This window comes from Clytia hemisphaerica, unplaced genomic scaffold, assembly GCF_902728285.1.
Source record: "Clytia hemisphaerica strain Z4C2 unplaced genomic scaffold, Clytia hemisphaerica genome assembly, whole genome shotgun sequence".
Classification (NCBI taxonomy): domain Eukaryota; kingdom Metazoa; phylum Cnidaria; class Hydrozoa; order Leptothecata; family Clytiidae; genus Clytia; species Clytia hemisphaerica.
Window position 1 is genome coordinate 378,122 of NW_027103760.1, and position 24,759 is coordinate 402,880.

At 34.7% G+C, this 24,759-nt stretch overlaps 3 protein-coding genes across 3 annotated transcripts in view; 2 read left to right on the forward strand and 1 right to left on the reverse strand.

Moving 5' to 3' along the window:
• Positions 1–3,715, forward strand: part of LOC136805600 (adenine DNA glycosylase-like) — a 45,078-nt gene extending 41,363 nt beyond the window's left edge. The window contains exons 14-18 of the mRNA XM_067062166.1: positions 200–378; positions 935–1,008; positions 1,984–2,062; positions 2,667–2,702; positions 2,951–3,715. Coding sequence (XP_066918267.1) covers positions 200–378; positions 935–1,008; positions 1,984–2,062; positions 2,667–2,702; positions 2,951–3,049 — 467 coding nt within the window. The 3' untranslated portion in view covers positions 3,050–3,715. The remainder of the gene's footprint in view (positions 1–199; positions 379–934; positions 1,009–1,983; positions 2,063–2,666; positions 2,703–2,950) is intronic.
• Positions 3,716–10,806: 7,091 nt separating this feature from the next.
• LOC136805602 (actophorin-like) lies at positions 10,807–12,852 on the forward strand. The gene is made up of 3 exons (XM_067062169.1): positions 10,807–10,938; positions 11,337–11,528; positions 12,133–12,852. The coding sequence occupies exons 1-3, from the start codon at positions 10,885–10,887 to the stop codon at positions 12,316–12,318; spliced, it is 432 nt and encodes a 143-aa protein (XP_066918270.1). The 5' UTR covers positions 10,807–10,884; the 3' UTR covers positions 12,319–12,852.
• A 3,212-nt stretch (positions 12,853–16,064) lies between these two features.
• On the reverse strand, positions 16,065–24,151 carry LOC136805603 (coiled-coil domain-containing protein 63-like). The gene is made up of 14 exons (XM_067062170.1): positions 23,967–24,151; positions 23,533–23,578; positions 23,121–23,179; positions 22,812–22,861; positions 22,414–22,486; positions 21,429–21,542; positions 21,096–21,163; positions 20,434–20,665; positions 19,416–19,661; positions 18,743–18,830; positions 18,166–18,263; positions 17,840–17,905; positions 17,196–17,396; positions 16,065–17,063 (listed from the first exon to the last, which is right to left on the reverse strand). The coding sequence occupies exons 1-14, from the start codon at positions 24,108–24,110 to the stop codon at positions 16,950–16,952; spliced, it is 1,599 nt and encodes a 532-aa protein (XP_066918271.1). The 5' UTR covers positions 24,111–24,151; the 3' UTR covers positions 16,065–16,949.
• Positions 24,152–24,759: the final 608 nt, after the last annotated feature.

The window sequence follows — 24,759 nt, forward strand, 5'->3', positions numbered from 1 at the left end:
CAAAACAGTGATGAGAAAAATTAATAAAAATAGTTATGCATTGATGTGTCATTGTTTTAATGCTGGAGTTTTTAATTATTCAACATGACATTCTAACGAGCAAAAGGTCTGCTATCAATTCCCTCTTACGTTAATTATAATAAACTTTATTAATGATTATACTAAATATAATAATTAATTATTCCCTCCAATTTTTCAGGATTACTTGCCGGACTATGGGAATTCCCTTCAGATCAAATCCAACCAAAAACGACAGAAAACAACACTAATAGCGAGACATCAATATCTGAGGCTCAGCTTCGTCGAAAATGTCGAGTGTACCTGAAAACAACTTTCTGCGTTGAAATCGCTGCAAAAGATTTGATACCGTATGGACAGGTTTGTCATAGACTTTCAATCCTTGTTACGTTTTGCTTTTGAGCAGCTTTCCTTTCTTTGATACACTCTTGAAACTTTTGCACCATATTTGAATGTAGTAGGGGGAAAACCTTAGGACCCTTTTACCAAGAGTTTTTTGCAAGGGGTATTTTTGTTAAAAAAAAGGCCTATTTTTTCTCGCGAAAAAGTCTTAAAGTCATTCTTTGAAATAGGCCAGATTTGGTTTCGTCGAATAAAAGACGCCACGGGTCCTAAGGGTTTGCCCCCTACTAATAGTTTCAAAAGAACGAAATTCGCAGACCGCAACTCATTCAATCAGCTGTGACCTTGGTCTAATAATGATGAAGCAAAACTTGATCCTCTTTTTCTTGAAACTGTTTGCGTTTTTGGAGTGTCTATAATTTCTTTGATACACACTTAAAACTTTTGTACCATTTTTTAATATAGTAGGGGGGAAACCCTTAGGACCCTTTTAAAGAGTTTTTCGTGAGGGCGGGGGGGGGGGGGGTTGGGCTGACTGAAGAGCAATTTATAGACTTTTTATACACTTTTTCAGGTTGTACACGTGTTTTCTCATCGACGCCATACATATCATGTTTTCAAAGCTGATTTTAAGAAGAAAGATGTTGGGTATGATAATTTCTTCCTATAAAAATTTGATAATATCAAACCCGATAGATTTTTAGTCCCTACCACACATTGGCTGAAAAAGTCCGTAATTGATTGATTAAGTCCTATCGGTTTTGTGAGAAGGTGGTCTCAAAATCGACTTGTATTCCAATATAAATTTGCATATCAAAATCGAAGATACTGCGTACGTAATTGGTTGATTAAATAACTGTATACAGGACAGAATTTGTTGACTCTGGAATACAAACATCTATTCGGCTAACAGGAGAAACATCCAAACGAACTAATACAGTGTAGTCTCTATAACTCGAACACGATATATGGAGTATATTTTATGAGGCGTTGTTAACTGGAGGGACTAGAAAACTTGTTCGAGTTAAGGAAAGATTCGAGTTGTGTAGCCCAGCTGGCACACAACGTTGTTTCAACGTTCATCTAACGTTATATGGACGTTGTGAACGTTAAATAAACGTTGAAACAACGTTGTGTGCCAGCTGGGTAGAGGTTGTTGAGTTAAAGAGACTTCACTGAAGTTTGCAACTTGGATATCCAAGCTATTACCACACTATAAACCCTACCTTAAGGGAAGAAATTTTCGCGAGAAGAGATTTTCGCGGAATTTAATTTCGCGAATTTGGGCGTAATTCGCGAAATTAAATTCCGCGAAACACACCAAAATGGCTAAACCGCGAAATCAAATTCTGCGAAACACGAATATTCTACAATTAAAAAAATCACCCCTAAAATTGGTCTTTTTAGGGCAAAATAGGGTTTTTCGTAGACAGATAATTCCCTCAACCGCGAAATTAAATCCCTCAACCGAAATTCCGTAAAACTTTTGAAATCGGCTCATTCGCGAAATTAAATTCTGCGAAATTTGCCATTTTGAAACTCTGATTCGTGAAATTAAATTCCGCGAAAATTTCTTCCCTTAAGGTACCTTGAAAATCAATTTTAGTCTTTCTTTCTTCATAGGATTGATGAATCAGAGAAAATGCGATGGATTGCCAAGGATGGGTTTGACGACATCGGTATCACAACAGCAATAAGAAAGGCAACGATAAGAACTTTAATTTATTATCGGGTCATTCCATTTTATATCCATGCAGGGGGTGGACGAACGTTTCCAGAGAGTAATCTGATAAAAATTTCCGGGGGGTGTTTTTTCATTTTTTCCAAGAGGGTAAAAAGTTATTTTAAAATTCCCACGGGGTAAAAGACTGATTTCAGTTCGTCCACTCTCACTTTACGTTATCAAAAGAAGAATCTTTCCAAGTGTACTTTTGCAAATTTCGCCATTTTCCAGGGGGTATCGACACATTTTCAATATTTTTTTTTGACTTGAAAAGGTTTGGTTGGACCTACTGTATGTTTTTAATGGAACATACAGCCCATTAAATGATAGAATTCGTAAAAGATCCTCGGTACATTGATTAAATAGGGTATTGTACAACTGACTCAACAAAATGCTTACTACTGTGATTTGCAATGAGATATTATACTTGGAAATTTATTTCTTTCTCAAGCATTCCTCAGTTGGTTTGCTAAGTTTGAATACTTGAGAAAGTAAGAAATTTTAAAGTTTCTCATTTTATTTTTTGCGATGTATAAAGCTCTGCCTCTCATGATGATATTATTTTCTGTCTTGTTGGTTTTAGATACTGGCATTGTCAGAAGGCTCCACGCAGTTTAAAGTAATTTTATATTTTTTTTTGTTGGAACGTCAACTTTTCAGAGATCTTCACCTTTCAAAACTTTTCTTAAAATGCCCCTGAGTGAATTATTTTTTGTTTACCGAATATGGACAAATTTCTTTATCAAAGATTTTGATAGCGCTCAAAACTACGCCTATCAGTAAAGTCAAAAAATGGTGCAGGTGGCTCTGACTCTCCGATATTGACTTTGAGTTCGATAAATTACCTCTTCCCTTCCCTACATTCAGGGTAAACGACCAAACACAGGAAATAATGATGCCGTTAAAAGAACATTAACGCCCAATAAGAAACAAAAAAGAATGGACGAATTCTTCAACAAGAAATGATCAGAAGCTTCCTTTGATGCTATTATGGAATGAAACGTTATCGATTTGCGTAATGAATCGTCTCTACAGATTCGAATGTTTACTTCCATAATGGCAGAAATAATCTTACTTATCAAACATTGAACAAGATATGGATAGCCTCTATACACCTGTAATTAACCTTATGGGATTCGATGGAGTTTACCAGGAAAGATTGGCGTCAAAACTGCTGTGTAACATCAATGCAACGACATTCGACGTCAATCCTCTCGCCCTGGGAAACTCTCTGACCCAGTCTCCAAACGCGTTTAACGTTTGATACGAGTATACTTGCGGCTTAAAGTCAGATTTTCTTCACTGGGATGAACAAGGTAATTGAGATGAACAAGGAAGTTGAGATGAACGTTATGTGAAACTTGACAATGCTTCATCAAAACAGACAACAAATTCTGGAGATTTTTGGGCCGTTTTCCTTTAACAATGAAACATGGCTGTAAATGTAATTATACAAAAACCAAGGTGTCACCAATTTCTGACGACTTATAAATTTACAATTTCTTACGACTTACTGATGACTGAAAGACAAGTTTATTTAGAGCACATTTTTAGATGTAAAATTTGTAAAATATTTTCATATGTTTATTTTTTATGGTTGTCAAAATATCCGGAAGATACGTCACAAAATTAGCATCGATTATTTATTTAGCAGACACAAGAGTTCTACTCAGTAGTATATCTCAGTTCTCAGTGTACCGTAGAACGCTCAGTAGACTCTCGCTTATTCAAATTTATTATTCGAATGTTTGTATAATTCGAACTAATTCCAAGTCCCTATCGAAAGAAAATTGGGAAATTTTGTGAACTTTACGATCTTTATTGGGACTAATTTGACCAAATTTCGATGTTATTAGGGGCAAGAAATTGATATTTTTCTATTTTTTCAACCCTTAATGGGACTGAGATCTATTATTCTGATTTTTCTAACCTTTACAGGGGTTGCTAGGTTCCAAAAAGGCACCCTTAAGGGCGGCACATACCTGAACATTCACTTGCCTAAGTACCCCCCTCCGGGGTCCCAAGAAGAAACCCCCTTACAATGGTTCCTTTAATCCGAATCTTTCTATAATTCCAACAAGTAACTTTCCCCGTTCGAGATCGAATTAGGGAGAGTCAACTTAACCCATGCTATAGTCTAAGACAAATCACTATCTAAGAAATAAGCCAAAAGCCGAAGAAAATTCGCGAACGGGATTTTTGCCGAAAAGAGTTTACAGCCGGTAGAGTTTGCCAGTCTTCAATTCAAAACTCTCCCGCCGATTTGAAAACTCCGGGCGTATAATATTTTCCCGCCTTTACTATCACTGTAACAGACGATAACATCGTCTAGAGTACTGTCTGTGCTAAAGTGAAATTCTGAAGACAATTTTGGTAACATTTGGATACATTTTTCTCCTTTCTACGTCATTTGATTGAAGTATAATTAAAGTCCTTGGATACACATTATGATGTCATGTGTATTACGTATAATAGCGTGTCGTTAGGCAAAAAGAGAGAGATAGATTATAAACTTATTAAGAAGAATCTGAAGGTCAGATACATTACGTCACCTTACAAACAAACAAAAACAAACATTCGTAATCTTCTTTCATCACGTCAAGCATGTCTCACGTATAACGTAGCGTAAGTGTAGTAATGCACTCTGTAAGATATATGGTCTTTTTACAGATATTGCAATAGTGGGAATAAATTGCTTGGAAATATTTACTGTCATACGTGACACTTTTGTGGCTGTTGTTGCGATAAGAAATAAAAAACTTTCTTTAGCTAGCATTGTAGTCCGTGTCGCCGTTTTGCTAATTTAGTAATAATTTCATAGGCTTGAAAAATAATACATATTTTTGACGTATTTGCGAGGCGAGACTATAAGGATAAATGGTTAGAAGGGGAAATTTTAGCTAGATAGAACAAAACAGAACAGCTAACGAGATGGGCGAAAATGCTTCGAATTAAAAAAGCTAAATGCAACCTATAAATGCCTCAGAGTCAGAGATATTTGTGGTTTAAAAAAGAGGCCAAACATGGATGAAAAACTAGTGTATTTGCTATAAAAGGCCATTCGATGATGATGAAAGTGATTTTTACTGGAGGATCAATTTGAAAATGCAAACCTCCGCATTTATCTCCGTCTTTTTTGCGCAAAATGCACTTTTCTCACTCTAGCGCTGTCGCGGCTTTATTTTTATTTGATTGCTTCGCAATGTAAATCAAACTTTATTTACGTCACAATTAATATTTTCCATATTTGGTAAAAAATATCAATCCGCATTTTAACTATTGTACTTTAAATCTCCTACGTAGTTGATTTTACCGCCCTTTTGCTACAAGGTCGAAACCTAAAACTGCATTGTGGGGGAGTGCCATAGACTGTGTATTTAACTCTGGGAGCGGTATGTGGGGTTCTGAACTTTTCAAAGCTGCAACATCTTTCTTGGGCTGTCTGCTGTTTGGTCAAGATCAATCCTTCTTTGTGCCCATCATTGTCTGACACCACACGTTGATTGGAGTAGTAAGAAATTTTTAATCTTTTATTTTAGTAAGAACTTTGTTTTATGATTGCTGAATGATTCTAATTTTTAACTTTCAAAGAACGGTTGGTAAAGTTTGCTTTTTTGATGATGCATGGACTGATCATTTTTTTGACTACGAAGCTTTCAAAAACGTTTAGACAAAATGATGACCAATAATTTGAAAGTGTTAAGGAAAAGGATTTATTTTATTTTGTATGACACATCTTGCTTGATACCTAGTTCTCAAAAAATCATATGGAGAAAGTCAAGTCCAGTGAAATGAAATAACACAAAGCTTTAACTTAGGGGAAGCATCAATCTTGCCACACCATGATCTCTGTCTATATCTATCCTCAATCAGACTTTGTTAGTGTAGGTATATCAAAATGTAGAGTTATGCTGTTGGCATTATGGTTTGAAGAGCAAGTTCCTAGGGAAAAATAGCTTATCGGTTGAAATTTTGTTGGTAGAATTTCTACCGAAATAAACGATTTTAAGTGTCTGGAACAAAATGTCCGATCAGATTACTTTAGCTTGAAAATTATGATTTTTTGGGTCGGACATGGAGCTATTTGGGTCAGACAATACCCCATGTTCAACCGTTATTTCAAGCCCTGTGAAAATTTTGAGCCTTTAATTTTTGATACTGTAATGAGTCTCAATTTACTTTTGAAATACTGGATTCTGTAATATTTTGAAATAAAAAGCCAAGATTCACAGAATTATTTGCTTTTTGGGATATTTCGAAGAATAAAGTACCTTTTAAGGGTGTCACATCCAATGCTTCTGGTTCCCCAATTGATATCTTCCGTTGGCTTACTTACTTGCAGGTTACTTGAAATAGATTTTTTCAATATTGAGACCAGTGTTGTTGTAAGGGATCCATGACTGCCATCTGTTTGTTTCAGCTTGCCTCAAGCCAGTGTTTCTATTTCTATCCATTTATTTGCATAAGCCTAAAAAAGCTAACATCGCAAATAACCTGAAACGAGGGGTTCATCAGGGACAGTACACAGGAATTTATTAAGTTGACGTTTTAAGGCATCCTTGGTGTAGTCCTTAACAAACTAAGCTAAGGTAAACCCAATTTTATCAGGCTATACAGGGGGTCATTACTAAAAAAAGTCTTAGACATAATCAATGGTCAAAGGCTTTTGACTTTAATTACATACCACAAATCCATTTAGAGAAGTGGTATATTTAATTTTAGTGCAAATCTATTTGAACATTTGGGGACATTATGACATAGAGACCACCCTATCTTTGATTCCTTTGGACAAATTTTGTAATTTGTAACTTGATTATTCTCATACTGTACCTACCTACCTCTTTGTACCTTTTACTGGCTTTTGCTTGAACAGCTCATCCAACTCGTTGAGTCCGATGCTTCGACATTTCCTTGAGGCTGTTGGAGTCAGCTTGCCTAAGGGTGAAACAGAGGTGCCAACTCTCACGTATTGGACGCTCACGCATTGGACGTGAGACTCGCGCATTCCAACACTGTCTCACGCAATTTTTCAAGTTTGATTTCTCACGCATTTTTGACATTTGAAAAAAATTTCCTTGTTTTTCCAATTATTTTGAAAAAAGTTTCCCAGATTTTGTGATTTTCCGAAAAAACTTTTCCCCGATTTTTTGGTTTTCGGGAAAAAAGTTTCCCAATTTTTCCTAGATTTCCTATCTTTTGGAAAAATTATCCAAGATTTCCATCTTTTGGAAAAAAATTTCCGGTTTCCGAAATCAGAAAATCAGAAAAGTCGGACTAAGATTTCGGATTTTGCTTCGAAATTTTCATCTCACGCAAAAAAAACATCTCAAGTTGGCAGGTCTGGTGAAATAGTGGGCAAGCAGTGGTTCGTCTGGAACAGGTTGTGAGGAAGGTGTCTAAGTGTTTTTTGAATACTTCTTTGGGCAGTTTGTCTTAATCTCTTATTGGTCTGGGAAGGGTGTTGAACAAACGAGGGCCCTCTTAGGAAAGACTCCCCTCCCAGATATTTTTGTGTTTGATATTGACAGCTTTTAGATTGCAAATTCTCCCCAATCTTTGACTTCTGTGGCAGGAAATGCCTCCTTTTCTTTCGTCATAATTAAAATTTGGGACGTTGCCTTCAATGACGTTTGAGGTATAAATTATTTGATAGCGCTCTGTCTTTCAAGGCTATACTTAAGTTTACTGATTTTAGTTTTTCCCAATATAAGATGTCTGAGGGATGGAATTCCATGTAAAAAGGATTTCTGAACTTCTTCCAGTTGCTGCACAAAACCACATTTCCAGGGTGACCAGAGTTGAGAACAGTAGTCCAAATGAGGGATGGCTAGTGCTTTCCATAGAGTTAACATGGTTAAATTTTCCTTGATTTGAATGTGCGGTATATCCATACCATGCACTTATATTTTTTACCAGTTTTTACTTTTTTAATTTGTTCTTGGATATGATAAGTCAACTGAGTGTCTAGGGTGACTCAAAGGTCTTTAACTTTTTCCTTACTGTATTTTCGATCAACGTTGCTGTGTCAAAAAAATAGCGAGAACTTTGCTTCAGTGTGTCGTTTTTCCCGTAGGCAAGGTGCATAAAAAAAACTGTATGATGTAATTGATTTAAAAAAGTGCCATTTTAACCTCAGTTTTCAATATCAATGTTTTTGCCGCTTAAAGTTGCACGTTACTAATTTGTGCATAGCTTGAAAGGGCCATTTAAATTGGAAGATTTTAAATGAAATACATAATGCCACTTTAAATCTGGCGTTTATTAATGATTAACATCATTAATTTCAATTTTGTCCAACTTCCTCATACATTTCTTTTTTAGAAAACTTTAAACAGAATTGCAATTTCATATTAAAAAGATAATTCCTTGAAAAGCCTCAAATAGTAAACACCAGTGACTTAGACAACGCTAACAGTGAAGGACTATTTTCTCAATGGGGAGGGTTCATATCATAATTGTACATGCATAATTGAAAAAAATCTTGTATGTAGGTTGTCTTTTTCTAAGATGGGACTAGCGTTTTGAACCATTTGATGCTTGAGATTAGCTGCAACATTTCTTATTGAAGCTTTCAATTGATTAAGGGTCTGGGGTTGCTCCAAGATCTGTTATCTTATGCAACCCCACAAAAAGAAATCACATACAGTGAGATCTTGGAAACTAACCTCAAGGTAAGGAAGAGACACATTGCATTGCTGGTGTGGAGAGTTAGTAAATTAATAGAAGAATTGCTTTCTTCATAATGATTCAATACCCTCGTTTTTTGCCTTTTTTAGCATTTTCAAAAATTAATGATTTAGCATCTATGCCATAACTTTTGATCTACTTGACCTAATTTGACAAATGACTCCTTCAAATTTAAGTTTATCCATCCTCTTTCTAATACAAAAGGATTGATTCCTTAATGCTTCATAGGATTTTAGAAAATTCAATTCAAAGAGGGGACTTTTTTCTGGGACACCTGGTATTATCAGAATAACCAACTTTCAACAGTGTCTATCAAGTTTAACATTGTAAACTTCTTCATTTGAATTTTACAGTGGGCTTAATTTTTGAGTTTCTTTTTCTAATGTAATGCCAAGTTTGGAAAAGTAGATACCCTGAAGTGTCTGAAAATGGTATAGTATAACTTTTTTCCACTTTAATTTTTTTGCTCAATAGTGCCTATGTTTGTCTGGAACATTTAAAATGGATCCTTGGGATGTTTGCCTGATTAAACTGGATGAAATTAGATGATTTTTTTTCTTCTCAGCTAAAAAAGTCATGGAATTTGAAAAACGTTTTATTGACATCATGCCTAGGATGTAGGAACACAAATTTGTGGTTTTCAATAGTATTTTCTTGCACGTGATTGACAAGTGTGAACACAAAAACCCTGAGTTATGAAGTAACTCAATAGGTCGATCATAAAATATAGTTAAAAATTATTCTTCCAGAGGAATTTCTAATTTTTATGCAAGTCCTATTTTTTTATGTATTGATGATTCTCAAAGAGTTATAAAGTGTTCTGTTGGGGAGTGGTCAGAAAGTATCTACTAGGGTAGGGTGGGGATATTTTTTTAAAATTCCGAAATAAATTTTCACTCCCCCGCATAATAAGCCCCTAACCAGTCAATGTATTTTTGGTACCCCCCTCCTATACTTCCTTTCTTGTCAACAAAGCTAAAATTTAATGTGAATAACCTTGAGCATACCATAGGCTCTTTTTTTAAGGTATATAATATAATTGTGTGTATACAAGGTTGAGGCATGTAGTAAGCAAATTTTTACATGTCAGGCTTCTGCTCAAACCACCTTAATAGTAAAACTTGGCAAGGAGGATCCTCTCTGTTTGCTTGAAATGGGTTTTTGATATGTACTTGAAATTATATTCCATAGTGCGCTAAAAAGGTTGTATGTGATGGTTTTTACTGTCAGCCTTTTTGACAAATTTGTTGATTTTGTAATAGATAAACGTTTGTTTTTTTATAAGAACATCCAAAATTTTTGAAGCCTTCAAATTTTCTTAACGTTCGAGTTTTAAGCCTAAAAATGTTCTTAACATGTTCTTATTTTCGCAATTTTTTGATTATTTTGTCCATTTTCCTAAAAAATAAGGTGAATTAGCGTCCACCAAGCCTTAAAATGTTTTTACTTAACTTGTTCATAATATTTTGGCCATCAAAGCCTTATGTTCTTATATATAGTTTGTTCTTATAAAAAACGTGTATGTATAAATGTCACTTATAAATCTCAGTTGTACTAAATGCAACGAATAGAACTGTTTTAAATGACGATATAATTTTCTTGTTTTATCAATGACAACAAATAAATCAGGTAATTTTGATAGGATTACAAACCCTTAGCAACAATGTGTGGTTTGCCTTAATGTTGTTTTGATAAACTTAACTCTCTTCTCTCTCTCTCCTTTCATGTCATTGATCATTGCATTTTATGATACACGTCATGTCATGTGTGTGTGTTGTCATTCCTTTTGCATTTTGTTTTTCTAACTTCTGGATTTACTTTAGTCCTACTAGGATTGTTAACTTATCAAAATGTATTTTATCTATACTTCATCCTGTAGTGTGTGGTTTGCTGAAGTTGTTACCGTATGCTCTCAAAAAATCTCATCTACGTCTTAAAAACATGCCTATCCGGACGTGTTTTTTTTACATAAACGTTTGATGACGTTTGAATGAGCCCATAATAAATGCAGTCAAGGATCAAAGATTTTGTTTGCGTTACTAGAAATTGATTATTCTCTTTTCAGACTTAATATCATAAAGTACCTTATAAAAAAATAATATTAACAATACAAAATGGTTGAATCTGGTGTCAAACTGAACCTCGATTGCGTCGAAGCTTTCACCAATGTGAGTAACTTTTTTTCTGCATTTTAATTATCCATATTTTTATTACCTTCATGGTTTATTTAAGTCATTTTGAATACACGTTTTCGACCGTAGTCGCACGGGCATTTTTTGGCATTTCACTGAAACTGTCCCAATCCTTTTTTGACGCATCTTTCTATTGTCTATAGGTGCGAAAAAAGGGCTGGGACGATTTTAGTGGGAAAAAAATGCCCGCGGGACTACGGTCGAAACGGTGTATTGTATGAACGTAAATAACGGTGAAACAAAACGAGGCAGAATTTGCCTTTAAATTAAAGTAACTTTTTGAAATAACCAACTTGACAATTCGCTAAATTTGAGGCAGACCTTTGATGGTTACATTACCAACCTCATCTTTAAAACTTTATTTCATTCCAAAGGTCCACAAAGCACAAACAAGCCGATTCTGCGTGTTTGGATTTAACGATAAACGAACCAAAGTCGAGTTGAAGTACGCTGCAGGAAAAGAAGAAAATTTTGAACAGCTATTGGCACAGCTCCCAAAAGATCATGTTCGCTTTATCTTCTACGACTGCCAATACAAAACGAAGGAAGGACAGGATCGGAATAAGGTAAGAATAGAGTATGGGATTCAACTTATGACACAGGCTCTCAACTTTGACATACTATTTTTTTCAAGCCATAAAAAGGAGTGACAAAAGTGATTCAAAAGTATACACGCAGTTGAAATTTTGCATTTCAGCGTTGAAAAATGTTGATAAAATATATTGCAAACTTGTGAAAAATCTTCGAGAATAATTCTTTTGTGAATTACAAGTATGTTCAAGCTCTAATAAAATACATAAAAAGTACATAAAAATACTTTTAAATGACCAAACTTTTCTTTTTGAATTGATAAATTTTTCAAACAAATCAATTTTATACTCTAGTCAAGTGGAAAAAAAGCGAAGGCTCTCAGGCCGGTTAGGTCGAAGTTTTTTATCACTCCTGGAAATGGGTTGTAAATATTTATCGGTGTCTACAGGGAGTGGTTCTTTTATGAGTCCAAACTGATGTTTTGTGTCCGATTCGGATAAAAATTGCAAATTTTAGAAAGTGTAAAATCAATATCATTGAAATAAGTTTCAGCCTAGGGTAAAGAATCTAAAATCACAGTCCATGGTGAATATTTGTGTTTTGCAATGACTCAACCTTTTTCTATTGTCTTTTATACAGGTACTTTATGCTGTTTGGTCTAGTGACGACGATGCACCAGGAAAAGAAAAAATGTTGCTCTCTTCAACCTCCAAAGAGGTGGAGAAAAAATGCAACGGATTCGCCAAGAAGGCTTCATACCACGAATGGGCAGAACTTACCGAAGCCGCCTTCGTCGATGTCGTTTCCGAGGGTGGACAAAAATAAACACGCCTCGACGCCCTTCCTTCTCTCCATTGGTTTACGTCGCGAAAATAATTAAATTTGCTGTCCGTTCATTATATCTTAAAGATGGAGGTCCACTTTTTTTGTTTTAGGTTTTTTGTATAAGTCAGATAATTAATTGGAAACGAACTTATGTTGTCGGTTGGTGGACAAACCTTTGAATATAATATAATGGATTGTTAAATGTTTTTTTATAACGAGGCCTTTTGATTTAAAACCAAGGTTTCCCGAATAAGGGTTGATCTTTGCCATCAATCGTTATCAAACAAATCTAGTAAAAATCGATATGTTACATAACTGTTTTTTTTCTAAAAATTTCCCCACTGTGATTCATCGTGGTTTGATTTTGCAATGATACTCTTTATAAGGCAACTTTGGATTGAAACGACAGATCATTTCAAACTTTTCCTCTATTATGTTCAAATTGATAACAATGATATAATTTATTTTATCTATACGAAATATTAAAAATCTTTTGAAAACAATAAATATACCAAAATTTGTTCCATTTTTAAATCCAGTCGGTACCTCTGATTGTTTGTCGAAAATCGTGGCTTTCCCCTTAACAACACGCTCATTGCGTGAATCCTTTTAAAAATGGAAAATATTACTTGGAATTTCAAAATATTGAAGGTTTCACATTCAATCTAGAAACGCAGCATTTTATGTAGATTTCAAATATACACAATGAAAGCAAATTTTTCTGTTATATTTGATCCCTCTAATACGTATTTGTTTGGTGATCCGCAGTGAACGTGATGACCAAGACTTCGTGAATTTCTTTTATGAGCTCTCATGGGTTTTAGAGAAGATGTGAACATAGAGTGGTGAGATGTTAAGAACATCTCAAGGGCTTCAAAAAATTGGGGTTCCGAAAGCTAATTCTTGGTCATTTTTTCATACTCGGCCCGAGCTTAGGGGGTACTTTCACCCTTTGTAAAGATTTGTTAACCCTTTTAGTGCCACGGTCATTTTTTTCTAAGTTTTTCTAAATAAATCGTTAGTTCAAACTTTAAAGGCTTATATCTCCGGATCTAGAAGGAGTTAGTAGCTCGTTTATAGTCCGTTGAATAGCTTGAATACCTCTTTCTTTTAGGCGCCTTCAGCGCTGCCCGAATTAGGAAGGGAGGGGTAGGCGGCGGCTAAGGTAGGGGGTAGGTGAGGAAATGTTTTACTCTACCGCTGCGCGGAACTGACTGAATGATAGAAAGGTGCCGAGTGGTAAAACTTCGAACTAATTCGCTGGAGGACAGAATCAAGAATAATCAGTGCTAAATTTGGAGGTCCTTGGATCACTCGTTTACCAAAATGGATTTTGTCAAATTTTTGCATTTATTGACTTTTTAGCTTGAAATCTCGATGAAAAGACTCACTTTTGATTGTTTTTTGCTTGGCCATGAAGCCCAATCCGATTCGTACGAGTTAGACTAAAAATGACGATTTCTAACTCAAACTGGGCATTACAGGAAGGCTTCGCCCTTCTACATAACCCATGTCTGATATATAGGACATTTTATAAGACTGGGACCTACCAAAACAACTTTTAACGAGGCACAAACTTTGTGTTATGATAAATCTTAATGCGATACACCAGAAAAAAAAATTTTGTCAACTGTATTTAGTATCATTTTCGACGGTTCAGGGGGGGGGGGGGTAAAAATGCCAATTTTATCGAATTTTTACGTAATTTGAGCAATTTTCACTGATTATCTCGCCTGAAATATCTTCGAAAAAAGTTTTAACTTGATCTTTGTGTAATATACACAAGAAAATTACAATGCTGATTTGAAACGCTCACATGCAGGGTGCAGTTGGAGAAACCAGGGGATAAAATTGCCAATTATTGACGATTTTGATCATTTTTATTGATTTTTGGGCCCATTTGAGTTTGACCCATAGAATGATAGAACAGTATTAGGTTGTACAAAGTTTGATTATTAGCTATTGGAGGAAACATGGGTATTTTTCTGATTTTTGGTAGGCAATAAAGGTTTTTATTGTCTGTCATCAGGGTACGGTTGGTAAATCAGGGGTAAATATGCCATTTCTAGTTCGCAGTCGCCTGAGTTTGGAGTAGTAAAAGCCTAAATAACTCACTTTCACCTTATAAATAAGAACAATTTGACACTGAGGTATGAGAAAGGTCAAAGAAACAAAACAAAAATCCATTTTTCTACTAAAATTCCTGCTATTTTGCTACATTTTGTACTAGCGTCAATGCAACGACTCCGAAGAATTGAGCCTCTCAAGTGAGTTACGGCATGTCCAAAGAAAAAGTGAACCAGTTCCACTCAAACATAGGGACAAGCTGGAGTTTTTACAAGCTCTCGTTTGATTTGGTTGGTCGTTAACCTGTAATAAAACAATTTTGTTACTTTTTCTAAAGAACGCGTCATCTCTATTACTTCAAATAACCAATTAGTGAAGTCTCTTGTAAAAACTCCAGCCCATCCCCAAACATAGCTGGAAAGAAGCGCCTTGTGATGTAGATCAACGTGATAGGTGTTAGAAAAATTTAATTTGAGGCTATAAAGAAGTTATAGCCCAAAAACCTGTATTATGACGTCATAAACATTACATAACATTACGTCATAAAACTAAAAATTTGAATATATCGTGAACTAAAAGTCATATAAACGTCAAATTTTGACCACAAATAGATATTGATGCAAGGAAATTTCTGAGTTAAAATTTATAGCCAAAAATCGAAAATTGCTTTAAAATGCTGACGTCATCATTTTTCAGGAGATTTTGAAAATTTTACTTCTAGAGAATTACGATATATTTGTTCTGTCAAAATTTCATATTGATATCATTAATAGTTTATGAGTTATTTAAATTTTAAGTTTCGTGACGTAATGTTACGTAATGTTTATGATGTCATAATACAGGTTTTTGGGCTATAGCGAGTTTATGTATGTGTGTTTTTCAGCGACGGAGACGGTAAGGTTCTAATTTGAGTAGATCCTGACCAGCTGAGGACGGCTGATTTACCGTCCTCGATTTTGCGGGGCGGAATTGCGGGTTTTTCCAAATCGCTTCAGTCACTTTACCGTTCTTAAAAGTGCAAATACATAAACTCGGTTATAACTTCTTATAGCCTCCAGTTAAATTTTTCTAACACCTATCACGTTGATCTACATTATAAGGCGCTTCTTTTCAGCTATATGTTTGACATTTTGAAAATGAGTGGAACTGGTTCACTTTTACCTTGGACATGCCGTAACTCACTTGAGCTTTCGCAAAATCGAAGTCGATGCACGCTTGCTAGGCCTGTAGATATTTAGGAACGCCATGTTTCATACGTATAATGCAAGAAGAGTGTATTGGGTCTGCTTTAACTCGAAAATCCTTTTATGAAAATAGACCTTTTCATAAATTACGTCACGAACATCACTTGCATCATTTTGGAATTATTGCCATGGTGATTAACTCCCAGCGGATTTTACTACAACTTTCTATTCTGTATTCATAAAAAAATGGAAATTGTTTGAATACGAGGCAAGTGATGTTCGTGATGTAATTTATGAAAAGGTCTATTGAAAATCGAGTTAGAGTCGAGTAACGTCATAATTTATTTAACTTGAAAATTCCAAACTCAATGATTCTGGGCTTCTTAGTAATTATTTAGATTAACCACTCCATAATTTCAAAAATCTGCCATTCACCAAAAATATGCCAATTAGCCTGAACATCAAAGCACAGAGACACAGAAACACAAACAGCAGTTTTTATACAATTTTTGTATTATTTATTGAATTAGAAATATTTTCGAATCATCACAAAAGTAAATTAAATTTGCATATTTACAGGACATACATTGAAAACAATTTCATCGAAGTAATTGGATTTCTTTTCGCGAGATTTATATTTCGTTTATATTTTATTTTTCCTTTTTCGCGGAAATACATCACGAAATTCTGCAAGACTCGCTGACAAGCGTAATCAAATACGCCAAAGTTTGGAAAATCGAATTTTCGGCCTTGAAATAATATATAACGATCAAGAAGGTTTTCAGTATCATCTTCAACTGACTTTTGGCTGGCTATTTTTTTCTTCAAAATCCAGATTCGCGAAAATTAACACGATTAAATAGATTAAATGGTTAGTAACTTTTGAATAAAAAGGCTAAAATAAGTTAAAACTATAAATTTTACGCATATACCTAGAATTAAAGACGATATAAAATCGACTGTCTATAATTGTATATAAACTGTAGCAATTCAGGATAGACATTAAGGATATCATGATAACATAAGTTGGTCTAATATCGACACCCCCTTCTAATTTCGACACACTTCTTTAGAGATAGGAATAATAAAAGGTCGGAATTGCTTATGGAAACTATTTTTGTTTGCTTAGCAATTAGAGAGGAAAAAATCTTTTGTTTATCAGTGATTCCGACCTTCCTTATACATCTCCAAAGAAGGGTGTCGGAATTAGAAGAGGGATGTTGACATTAGACTAATTTACGGTAGCAATTGGTTTTTTGAAAAACATAGCCGATCCTTTGCATTTGCAAGACATGTCTGTTTTGTTAGTATATTTTCATAACACAAACCAACCGACATTGACCTTTTTGTTAGTTCGTTTAAGACAGTTTAATATCTTTATCAGCGCTCTTTGATCGGGGACTTCTTACTGGTCTTTTTGGGCCGTTCAGGTTCGTAGTCTGGAGAATTGCGGCCCTCTTTTTCACGCCGAGAACTATTCTCCCGTTTGTTGATCTAGAAAAGAATAGATTGAGTTGAAAGACAGGTCGAAATTTCCAGAGTGATAAATTTGTTCGAGTCAAGGAAATATCGAGTTGCAGAGTTTCGAGTTGAAGAGAATCTACTGCAGATAGACAAGTGACTTACCCCTTTCATGATTCTCTGCCTCAACTCTTGTTGAGTGAGCGGGCGATTTTCATCTTCACTTTGGAAAGATGAATCCGAGTCATAATCATCGCCAGTTGAGGGAGGTTGGATGGAGATTGCTGCAGGTAAGGGAAGAGGACCTTTTCCGAGAAGTCCTACTGATTCGGCGCGCTCAGTCGTTGTTGGTGCCACGTCAACATCCTACGAGTTTGAAAATTTATAATCTCTCCAAAATTAGCTCCAACTTTTAGTAAAAACAGTAAATTTCAAAAGAAAGAAAATTAGGCTGTCAATATATCCGTAAGTTTATGAAAATATCATTAGTAGAAATGAAACATTGATTACATTTTAGGAGGGAATAATAATCCCGAATTAACGGTACCCGATGCCATGCCACTTCGATGAACGCGAGTTGTACTTAAATTCAGTGAAACTTAAATTCATTTTCCATCCTTCCCGTTATTCTCAGGTGCCAAAATTTTTAATAGAGAGGGGGGGGGCGGATCTAATTGCCGGGGACTAGTTTACTCTAAATACCCCCCAAAATAAGGTAATTATAGACAAAAGCCAGGCTATTTAGAGCAAAATAGGAGAAGGGGCGTTGATTTGGCACCTGAGAAATAATTTCACAAGATCCCACTTACCTTAGCAGCTAAGAAGGCTTGTACTTGAAGAAGTTCATTTGTTCGTTGTTCAATGATACCCAAATACTAAAAAAGTAAAATGGAAACGAATTTGAGAATTATACAATAATGAATTTTGATTCAGAAAACAATTTTGACTGGATTATCTAACGAGTAATATGAAACTTATAGCATTTTAAAGTAGTTCTGTTAAGGATATTGTATAAGCCGATTCGGACATCTCATTACAGGTAGTATATTAGTGTTATCTACAAACTGGTGGCCAGATAGCTCAGTCGGTAGAGCATCCACTTTACCATCAAAGGGTTATGGGTTTTCTCCCGTACCTGCATGAGATTGGCGTTAGTGACGCCGTCATCTCCGCCCAACATATCGACCAAAGAGGAGACGTCACAATTGATCTTCTTAAATGTCGATTCGATACCTTTAGTTAAAAAAAACAAACTTTTTACTTAATTTTTTAGAACAATACTGGGTAAAGGTCCCAAGTAAATGCATTACTTTATAGTTTTCTCGAATAGTAGTGTGTTCATGAGAAGTTATGGCTTTAAAGCTCCCAATTAAAACAACACCCATATATCTAAGAACAGCTTTCAAAAGTTTTGAGTTTTTGAGTCAAAATTTATCGGTTCTTATTAGAACTTTTCTTAAAATATCAACTCCATTAGATTTTTTGAGATCTAAAATTAGTAGTTTCTCCAGTTCCGTTCAAGGATTTAAAAGCAGGCGATTTTAAAAACACCATCGGTATTTGGTTCCTCCTTTTTATCATTTGCTAGAATGCAACGGTGGTTAAAGGAGGTACTCAAAATTTTCGAGTATATTCTGTAACCACCGCTGAGAATGTCTCATCGGGTGTCATCGAGATGGGGAATGGGTATTACTTCGGTTCTTTACTCTTACCAGATCTAACTTCGTCCAGCAGGTTGGAAGATTTTTTCTGAACCTTGTTGAAACCATCAACTTCCTTTTCTGATTCTGTACATTTCTCCTAAGGAAAGAATCGAATAGTAGAATTCAACTACAGTAAAAAGCTTCCTAAGAAATTTATTGATGACAAACGATAATAAGGCTAGCAAAAGGGAAAAAATGTACGTAGCCCGTGTCGAAAATCTAATATCTTTATCGTTTCTAGATTTAAAAGTGAAAAAGTACTTTCAGTTAAAGGTTTTATTTTCTTAGTAATATTATTCAAATACCATGGAACAGAGTAGCTTCACTTTTAATGAAAATTGCTGATCAAGGTTCCCAGTAGTCTCCCGAAATTCTTTTCCCTGACTTTTGGATAAAAATCTAACCTTTTTCCCAGATAAAAGCGTTGAACATTTCCCCTGACTCTTTATTGAAAATGTCATCCTTGACCAAAAAAAACGGCATATGGTTTTCACTTCCATAAGAAATTCTAATAAGCTGGAATCATTTTTTAATTAGACAGGCGAACTGATGTTACAGCTTATTGAACTTTATTGAACTCATTTAGAGGTTGACCTTTTTCCAGTTTTCCAAGGTTTTTCCAGACCACTTGGAACCCCGGAGTTGCATATATCATTTTAGATTTCGCTGTGTTTTTTTGTACCTTAAGTTTCTCCAAAATGTCTTCTCGCTGTTCATCCGTGTCAATGGTCTCTTGTTTGAAGCGTTCAATTGCATTCTGGGTATCAGAGATCTGTTCATGCAAATGATCTATCTCGTTGTTTAGCTCATTGACGTAATTGAAAAGTGCGAAATTCTTATCCTCTGTTTCAATGAACTTTCCGACCAGTAATTGGAGATCTTCAATGTCTGTGGCGTCTTTAATTTGCTCAAAAGCCATCTCGTATGACTTGAAAAGAAGAGAAGAGAAAATGGATTTTTTTAATAGGTAACGACCAAGACTGTTATATTGCCGCTACACTTAAGGCCGGTATCCAATTTTGCGCGAAATGAGCGACAATTTTTTTCTTAACCTTTTTTGCCTGAAGAAAAGATTACGTCATAAAAAACTTTCGCGCGGACAAAAAAAGAGTTGAAGGAAGTTCTACTTTTTTCATCTGTTATGTCAATTTCGACCAATGGAATTACTTCATTTTTCAACCGACCAATGAGCTTACAAAAACGTCAAAAGGTTTTCGCACATGTCGCGCGAAAGTGGAGACCGGCCTTGCTTTAGAAAGTCTAGAACACGCACGGGGAACTCAAACTTGTTCGAATTTAGGAAATTTCAAGTTAGGGAGTGAGATTAATAAGGCATTGTTCACTGAAGAATGAGACTTGTTCGAGTTATAGAGGTCCGAGTAAAAAGATTCAATTTATGATCTGAGAATTATTGACTTTGAAAACTGGCAAATATTATGTTGGCCATTTTGGGGCCGATGAAGTCACCAAAATAGGAAAAATTCATTATCTCTTCATTATCTCGAGTCTGGGTTAAATCTCTTTGGTGAATTTCTTTGCTATGCAAACAGATTGGAGGTACGCGAGGGTTCATTAGAGCGCGCAAGCCCTTTTATATTGATAAAAAGTGCAAAAAGCGCTAAAAATTTAACTTATTTCGATACTTTATTTCTTCAAAATGACGAAATCGCACAAAAGAAATCGACGGGTAAAAATAATACCTGAATGACATCTTCTTTTTCATTCTTTCTCTCGCGTTCTTCCCTACGAAGCGCGTGCTGAAGTGAAAAGCCCAACATTTCCGCGCGGTCTTCGCATTTGACTGACATGAACTCTTTTAATTTGCGATCATGGTCGATAATTCTCATTAGTTCTTTAAGGTCTGTGTTGTATTGTAAGAGTTCCTTGTCTGACTTTTCTTTTAATGCAATCATCTTATTTTGAGCATCGTCTCTGGATGAAAAAAGAAAGTATAAAAATATAGATAAATCATGAGACTAAAGTTGATATAAATTGTGCTCATATAAATAAAAAGTTATACAACGTTGGAAAGATGTTTAGTAAGTTTAAACAATTAAAAAAAAAAGAAAGAAAAACAAAGATTTCTTCTTATACTTCTAAAATCACAACATCAGACTTTTAGAACATTCAAAATCAGCAAGGGTCAAATATTTTAGAAAGTCCAATGTATTCATTTTTTCAACTTCATTTTTCAAAAATCTTTTTATTTTAGATTATTCTCCTTAGAAATATCTTTACAACGGGGTATAGCTTTTTAATATATCATTAATACGATAAAAAATCAAAAAAGTCAAGAAAAAAGAAAAAAGCCACCCCATTTATAAGGAATAGACAAAATTCCTAAAAAAGTGTAACAACAAACCTAGCATCATAAGCTGAAGTTGATGATTCGATCACTTTTGCTATTTCATCTTTATTGTCATTTAGGTTCTGAAATAATGAAACATGAAGAAATAGAACAAGAGAGAATCCTGAAAGTTTTGTATAAGTCAGCTTCAAACAGGAGAAAAATCATGAAATCAAGCTTAAATCACATCAATCCATTGTTTCATTTTACGAAACTAGCATGGCTTTCTACCAAAATACAAAGGAAATGGATGTCCATGTTCATAATCACATGTAAAAGGTCACGTAGTCGAGCATAAGCTGATACACCGTTGTCAATGCACAGAGAAAAAATGACTAAAACTTATACCTTTTCAAGTTTCTTGTACAAGTTTTGGAAGATGGTTCTCTCAGTGCGCATGTGATCGATATCACTTCGCAAGTCTTTGTTTTCGGATAATGAATGGTTGAATTTACGATTGGCCTTAATATGAAGGAAGAAGAATATTCAGGTTAAGATAAGTAATATCATAATATCAAATGTCTGATAACTAGTAAGTAAGTTAAGTAAGTCTGCAACCGCAGTCGGAGGCGACCCGAAGGCTCCTATTTCGATAGCTGTCTACCCGAAGGTAGGTGAGGGCGCTTCTTATTTTCGCTGGATTGCTCCACTTACCCTTGATCCTTCTTTTAATTGCTGGGCATTAAGCAGAGAGACATCAAGTACCATTTTGAGAATCTTTGGTATGACCCGGCTGGGGATTGAACCCACAAACTTACGCACCGTAGCTGGATGTTCTACCAGTGCACTACGGTCGCTTAAATGCTTAAAAACAGAATCTACACCTTTTTTTATCATCAGTGACTGATGATGGCAATTGATGGACGGATAAAGCAAAAACGCTTACGAAAGTGATTCTTTTATTTCGTTTTCTTTTTCAGTTGCTATAACTGGCTATTCTCATTCTCCTTTTGCCTTTAATTAAATTCTACCTTATTGGTATTAAATTTCGCAAAAGAATTTCGAGCAAACATTTTTCGCATTGACCATTTTCAAAAATTGGGACTGAAGCAAAAAAATGACTGATTTTGCATGAAACACAACGTATTGGGCGTAAACATACCAAAAATAGTGACAAAACTAGCAACAAAAATGGTAACTAAGTGTAACAAATAAGTATTTTCGATTTTCGGCCTATTTTGAAAATTTTTTGCGTGTATTTAATTTCGCGATTTAGTATTTTTGAAAAAATTAAACGGTATTAAATATTTAAATTTAATACCAATATTCGGTTCAATAGACTTGTTAGAAAACTAGGTACATGTTTTAAAAAATATCAGAGTTTTGTATTTACCTGATCTAAACGATTTTCCAGTACTCTGATGTGCTTCTGCAGTGCAACTTGTTTTGCTTGGCTCATATGCACCCTATTAGAAAAATATATCAAATGTTTGAAGATGTTGCAAAAAGTTATACTACATTGGTTTAACAACCAACTCTCACAATCAAGTTTCTATATTCATATGTTTAACCTTACAGAAGAAATCAAATCCTTTAGCATAAACATAAACAGCGACATGAACTTTACTCTTTCTGCAAGTCTCCGGCCTAAGTGAATAAACTTATACAACAACAAAAATAAAAATGAGCATGAATATTCATCTGCTTAAATTAAGATCTGATACTAAACATTGACCTTTTCGAGTCAATGTTTCAATGAATTCGTTTGTATGAGTATGTAATTTCTCTTACCCGCCCATACTTTTCCTTTGTTGAGAAATCTTCTTTTCAGTTTGTTTAATCTAGGCAATACATAAAAAAGATTGGCTTGACTTGTAAAATGTTTCTGGCATATATTTTGGTCATTTGCACATTCAATTAAAGTTTCTTGGCCGTATCAACACAATATCTAATAAAACGGCCTTTTTGGTGAGGTAACAGCAGCCAGGAAAATTGTCTTTTTAGATAGTCCCAAAATTGTCTTGCGTTTATGAATTTAAACTGTTTTGTTGCATCAGTTTCGATTTATAAAAGTGAAACTCGTATGCTAGTAATTCTTACTTTGATATCATATGATGTTATCATGTCTTGAACTTTTTGTAAGTGCCCCTTCATGTCACCTAGAGTGAAAATGATATAACTTTAGCAATCACTGTAAGAGAAAACATCAAGTTTTGCCATTTTTGCCATATGAAAAGTTCTCTGATAATGTTTGATTTTTTTAAGCTTACAAGCTTTCGCGAGCAGAAGAAACTTTTGCGATTCAGGAATTCTGGTCATATTTGCGATTATAATAAATATCAAAAAAATTCTTGACAAAATAGAAAAGTTTGAAAAACTGCGAAAGTTTGTGCGCTTTTTAAAGTGAACCAGTTGCTAAAATAAAGTTCTCTTGAATTATTAAAAAAAGAAAAATTAAAGACTTCCTCTACTAGCATTGGATTAAACACACAAAAAATATCTAAGATCTAACCTTCATCTACAAGAAGCTTATTAAGGTGATCAACATTTACTGTGTCCTACAAAAAATGAGAAAATTAGAAAATGAGTAAAATTGATAAAAATAAGTAATGTTCCTTAGAAAAAACTATGGGAATATTGCTTGAAGTCATGCTCCTTTTGAAAAATACAGAAGATGATAGATATACCTGGATGTATTTAAATGTCAATTGACAGCTTATTTCTCAAAAAGGTGCTTTCTTAAAAATGAAGCTGAGAGCAAAACAATTCTCAAGATTTTGCAATCTTATGAATAAACTTAATTTTTTTTATTTCAATAATTAACCCTGGCGCCTGCAATGACAATGAACCCTGTATAAACAATTGAATGAGTGTCTAAAATACCTAGATCTACTTGGCTATCTAAAATATTATCCCTATCTATTCATTTAAAACTTGAAAGAATACCTTATTTTCATTTTGTTGGCTACCAGCTAGCTTACTATCTTTCATTAACTCTTCGTTTTCAGCTTGAAGTGATGCAATGGCTGCTCTTTGTTTACGTATGATGTTTTGTGATTCTTCGCTATATGCCTTGCGGTCACCTTCCATGATGCGATACTCTTGTTGAAGCCGTAATAGCTCTTGTTCTGCTATTCATAATGAAAAAAGGCAATACAGTCATGATATTTGAAATGCATTTATATCATAATGTTGGCATGCCCTCCTTATTCCTTATTAGGGATAGGAACAGTAGGAAGGCCATCTTTGATCCTTAAAAATCAACTCTATGAAGGGGCACTTCTATGGTTCTACAAACAGTTGAGTGTTTTTTTAAGATAAAAACAACAATTATTGCTCTTTTTTTTCAACAATGAAATGCAATGCAGAGTCAGCAAAATTTAGCGAACCTATTTATCGTGAGGGTGTCAAATGCCACGTGTTCAATAATGAAATCAACTTTTCTTTCTAAAAATGGCAATAACTGCCAAAAACGGCAATTTTCATTTATTTACTTGTTTTACTTTTCTGCTGATTCAGCATTTCATCGTAGAAAAAATTGCCGTTTTCAGCAATAATTGTAGAAAAGACATTTTATCTTAAACACCCAATACAACTGGCAAAGAAGAGAAAAATTTATGTTTTGGATTAGTGAATAATATCTTTTTAGTCTATGAGACTTAAAGGGGCTGCCCTCGAATCCTCAAATATTTGGGCAACCTAAATGTCATATTTCAATGAATGCTTCTGCTAACATATT

What these genes read in the sequence shown, in the direction of transcription:
- LOC136805602 (XM_067062169.1), top strand. Translation starts at nt 10,885, where the DNA reads ATGGTTGAATCTGGTGTCAAACTGAACCTCGATTGCGTCGAAGCTTTC. An exon ending in GCGTCGAAGCTTTCACCAAT is followed by an intron (nt 10,939 to 11,336) that starts GTGAGTAACTTT and finishes TTCATTCCAAAG; the next exon opens with GTCCACAAAGCACAAACAAG. An exon ending in AAGGACAGGATCGGAATAAG is followed by an intron (nt 11,529 to 12,132) that starts GTAAGAATAGAG and finishes TCTTTTATACAG; the next exon opens with GTACTTTATGCTGTTTGGTC.
- LOC136805603 (XM_067062170.1), bottom strand. Translation starts at nt 24,110, where the DNA reads ATGGAAGGTGACCGCAAGGCATATAGCGAAGAATCACAAAACATCATA. An exon ending in ACATTTTGGAGAAACTTAAG is followed by an intron (nt 18,831 to 19,415) that starts GTACAAAAAAAC and finishes TTCTTTCCTTAG; the next exon opens with GAGAAATGTACAGAATCAGA. An exon ending in GGCAGAGAATCATGAAAGGG is followed by an intron (nt 17,064 to 17,195) that starts GTAAGTCACTTG and finishes ATTCTTTTCTAG; the next exon opens with ATCAACAAACGGGAGAATAG.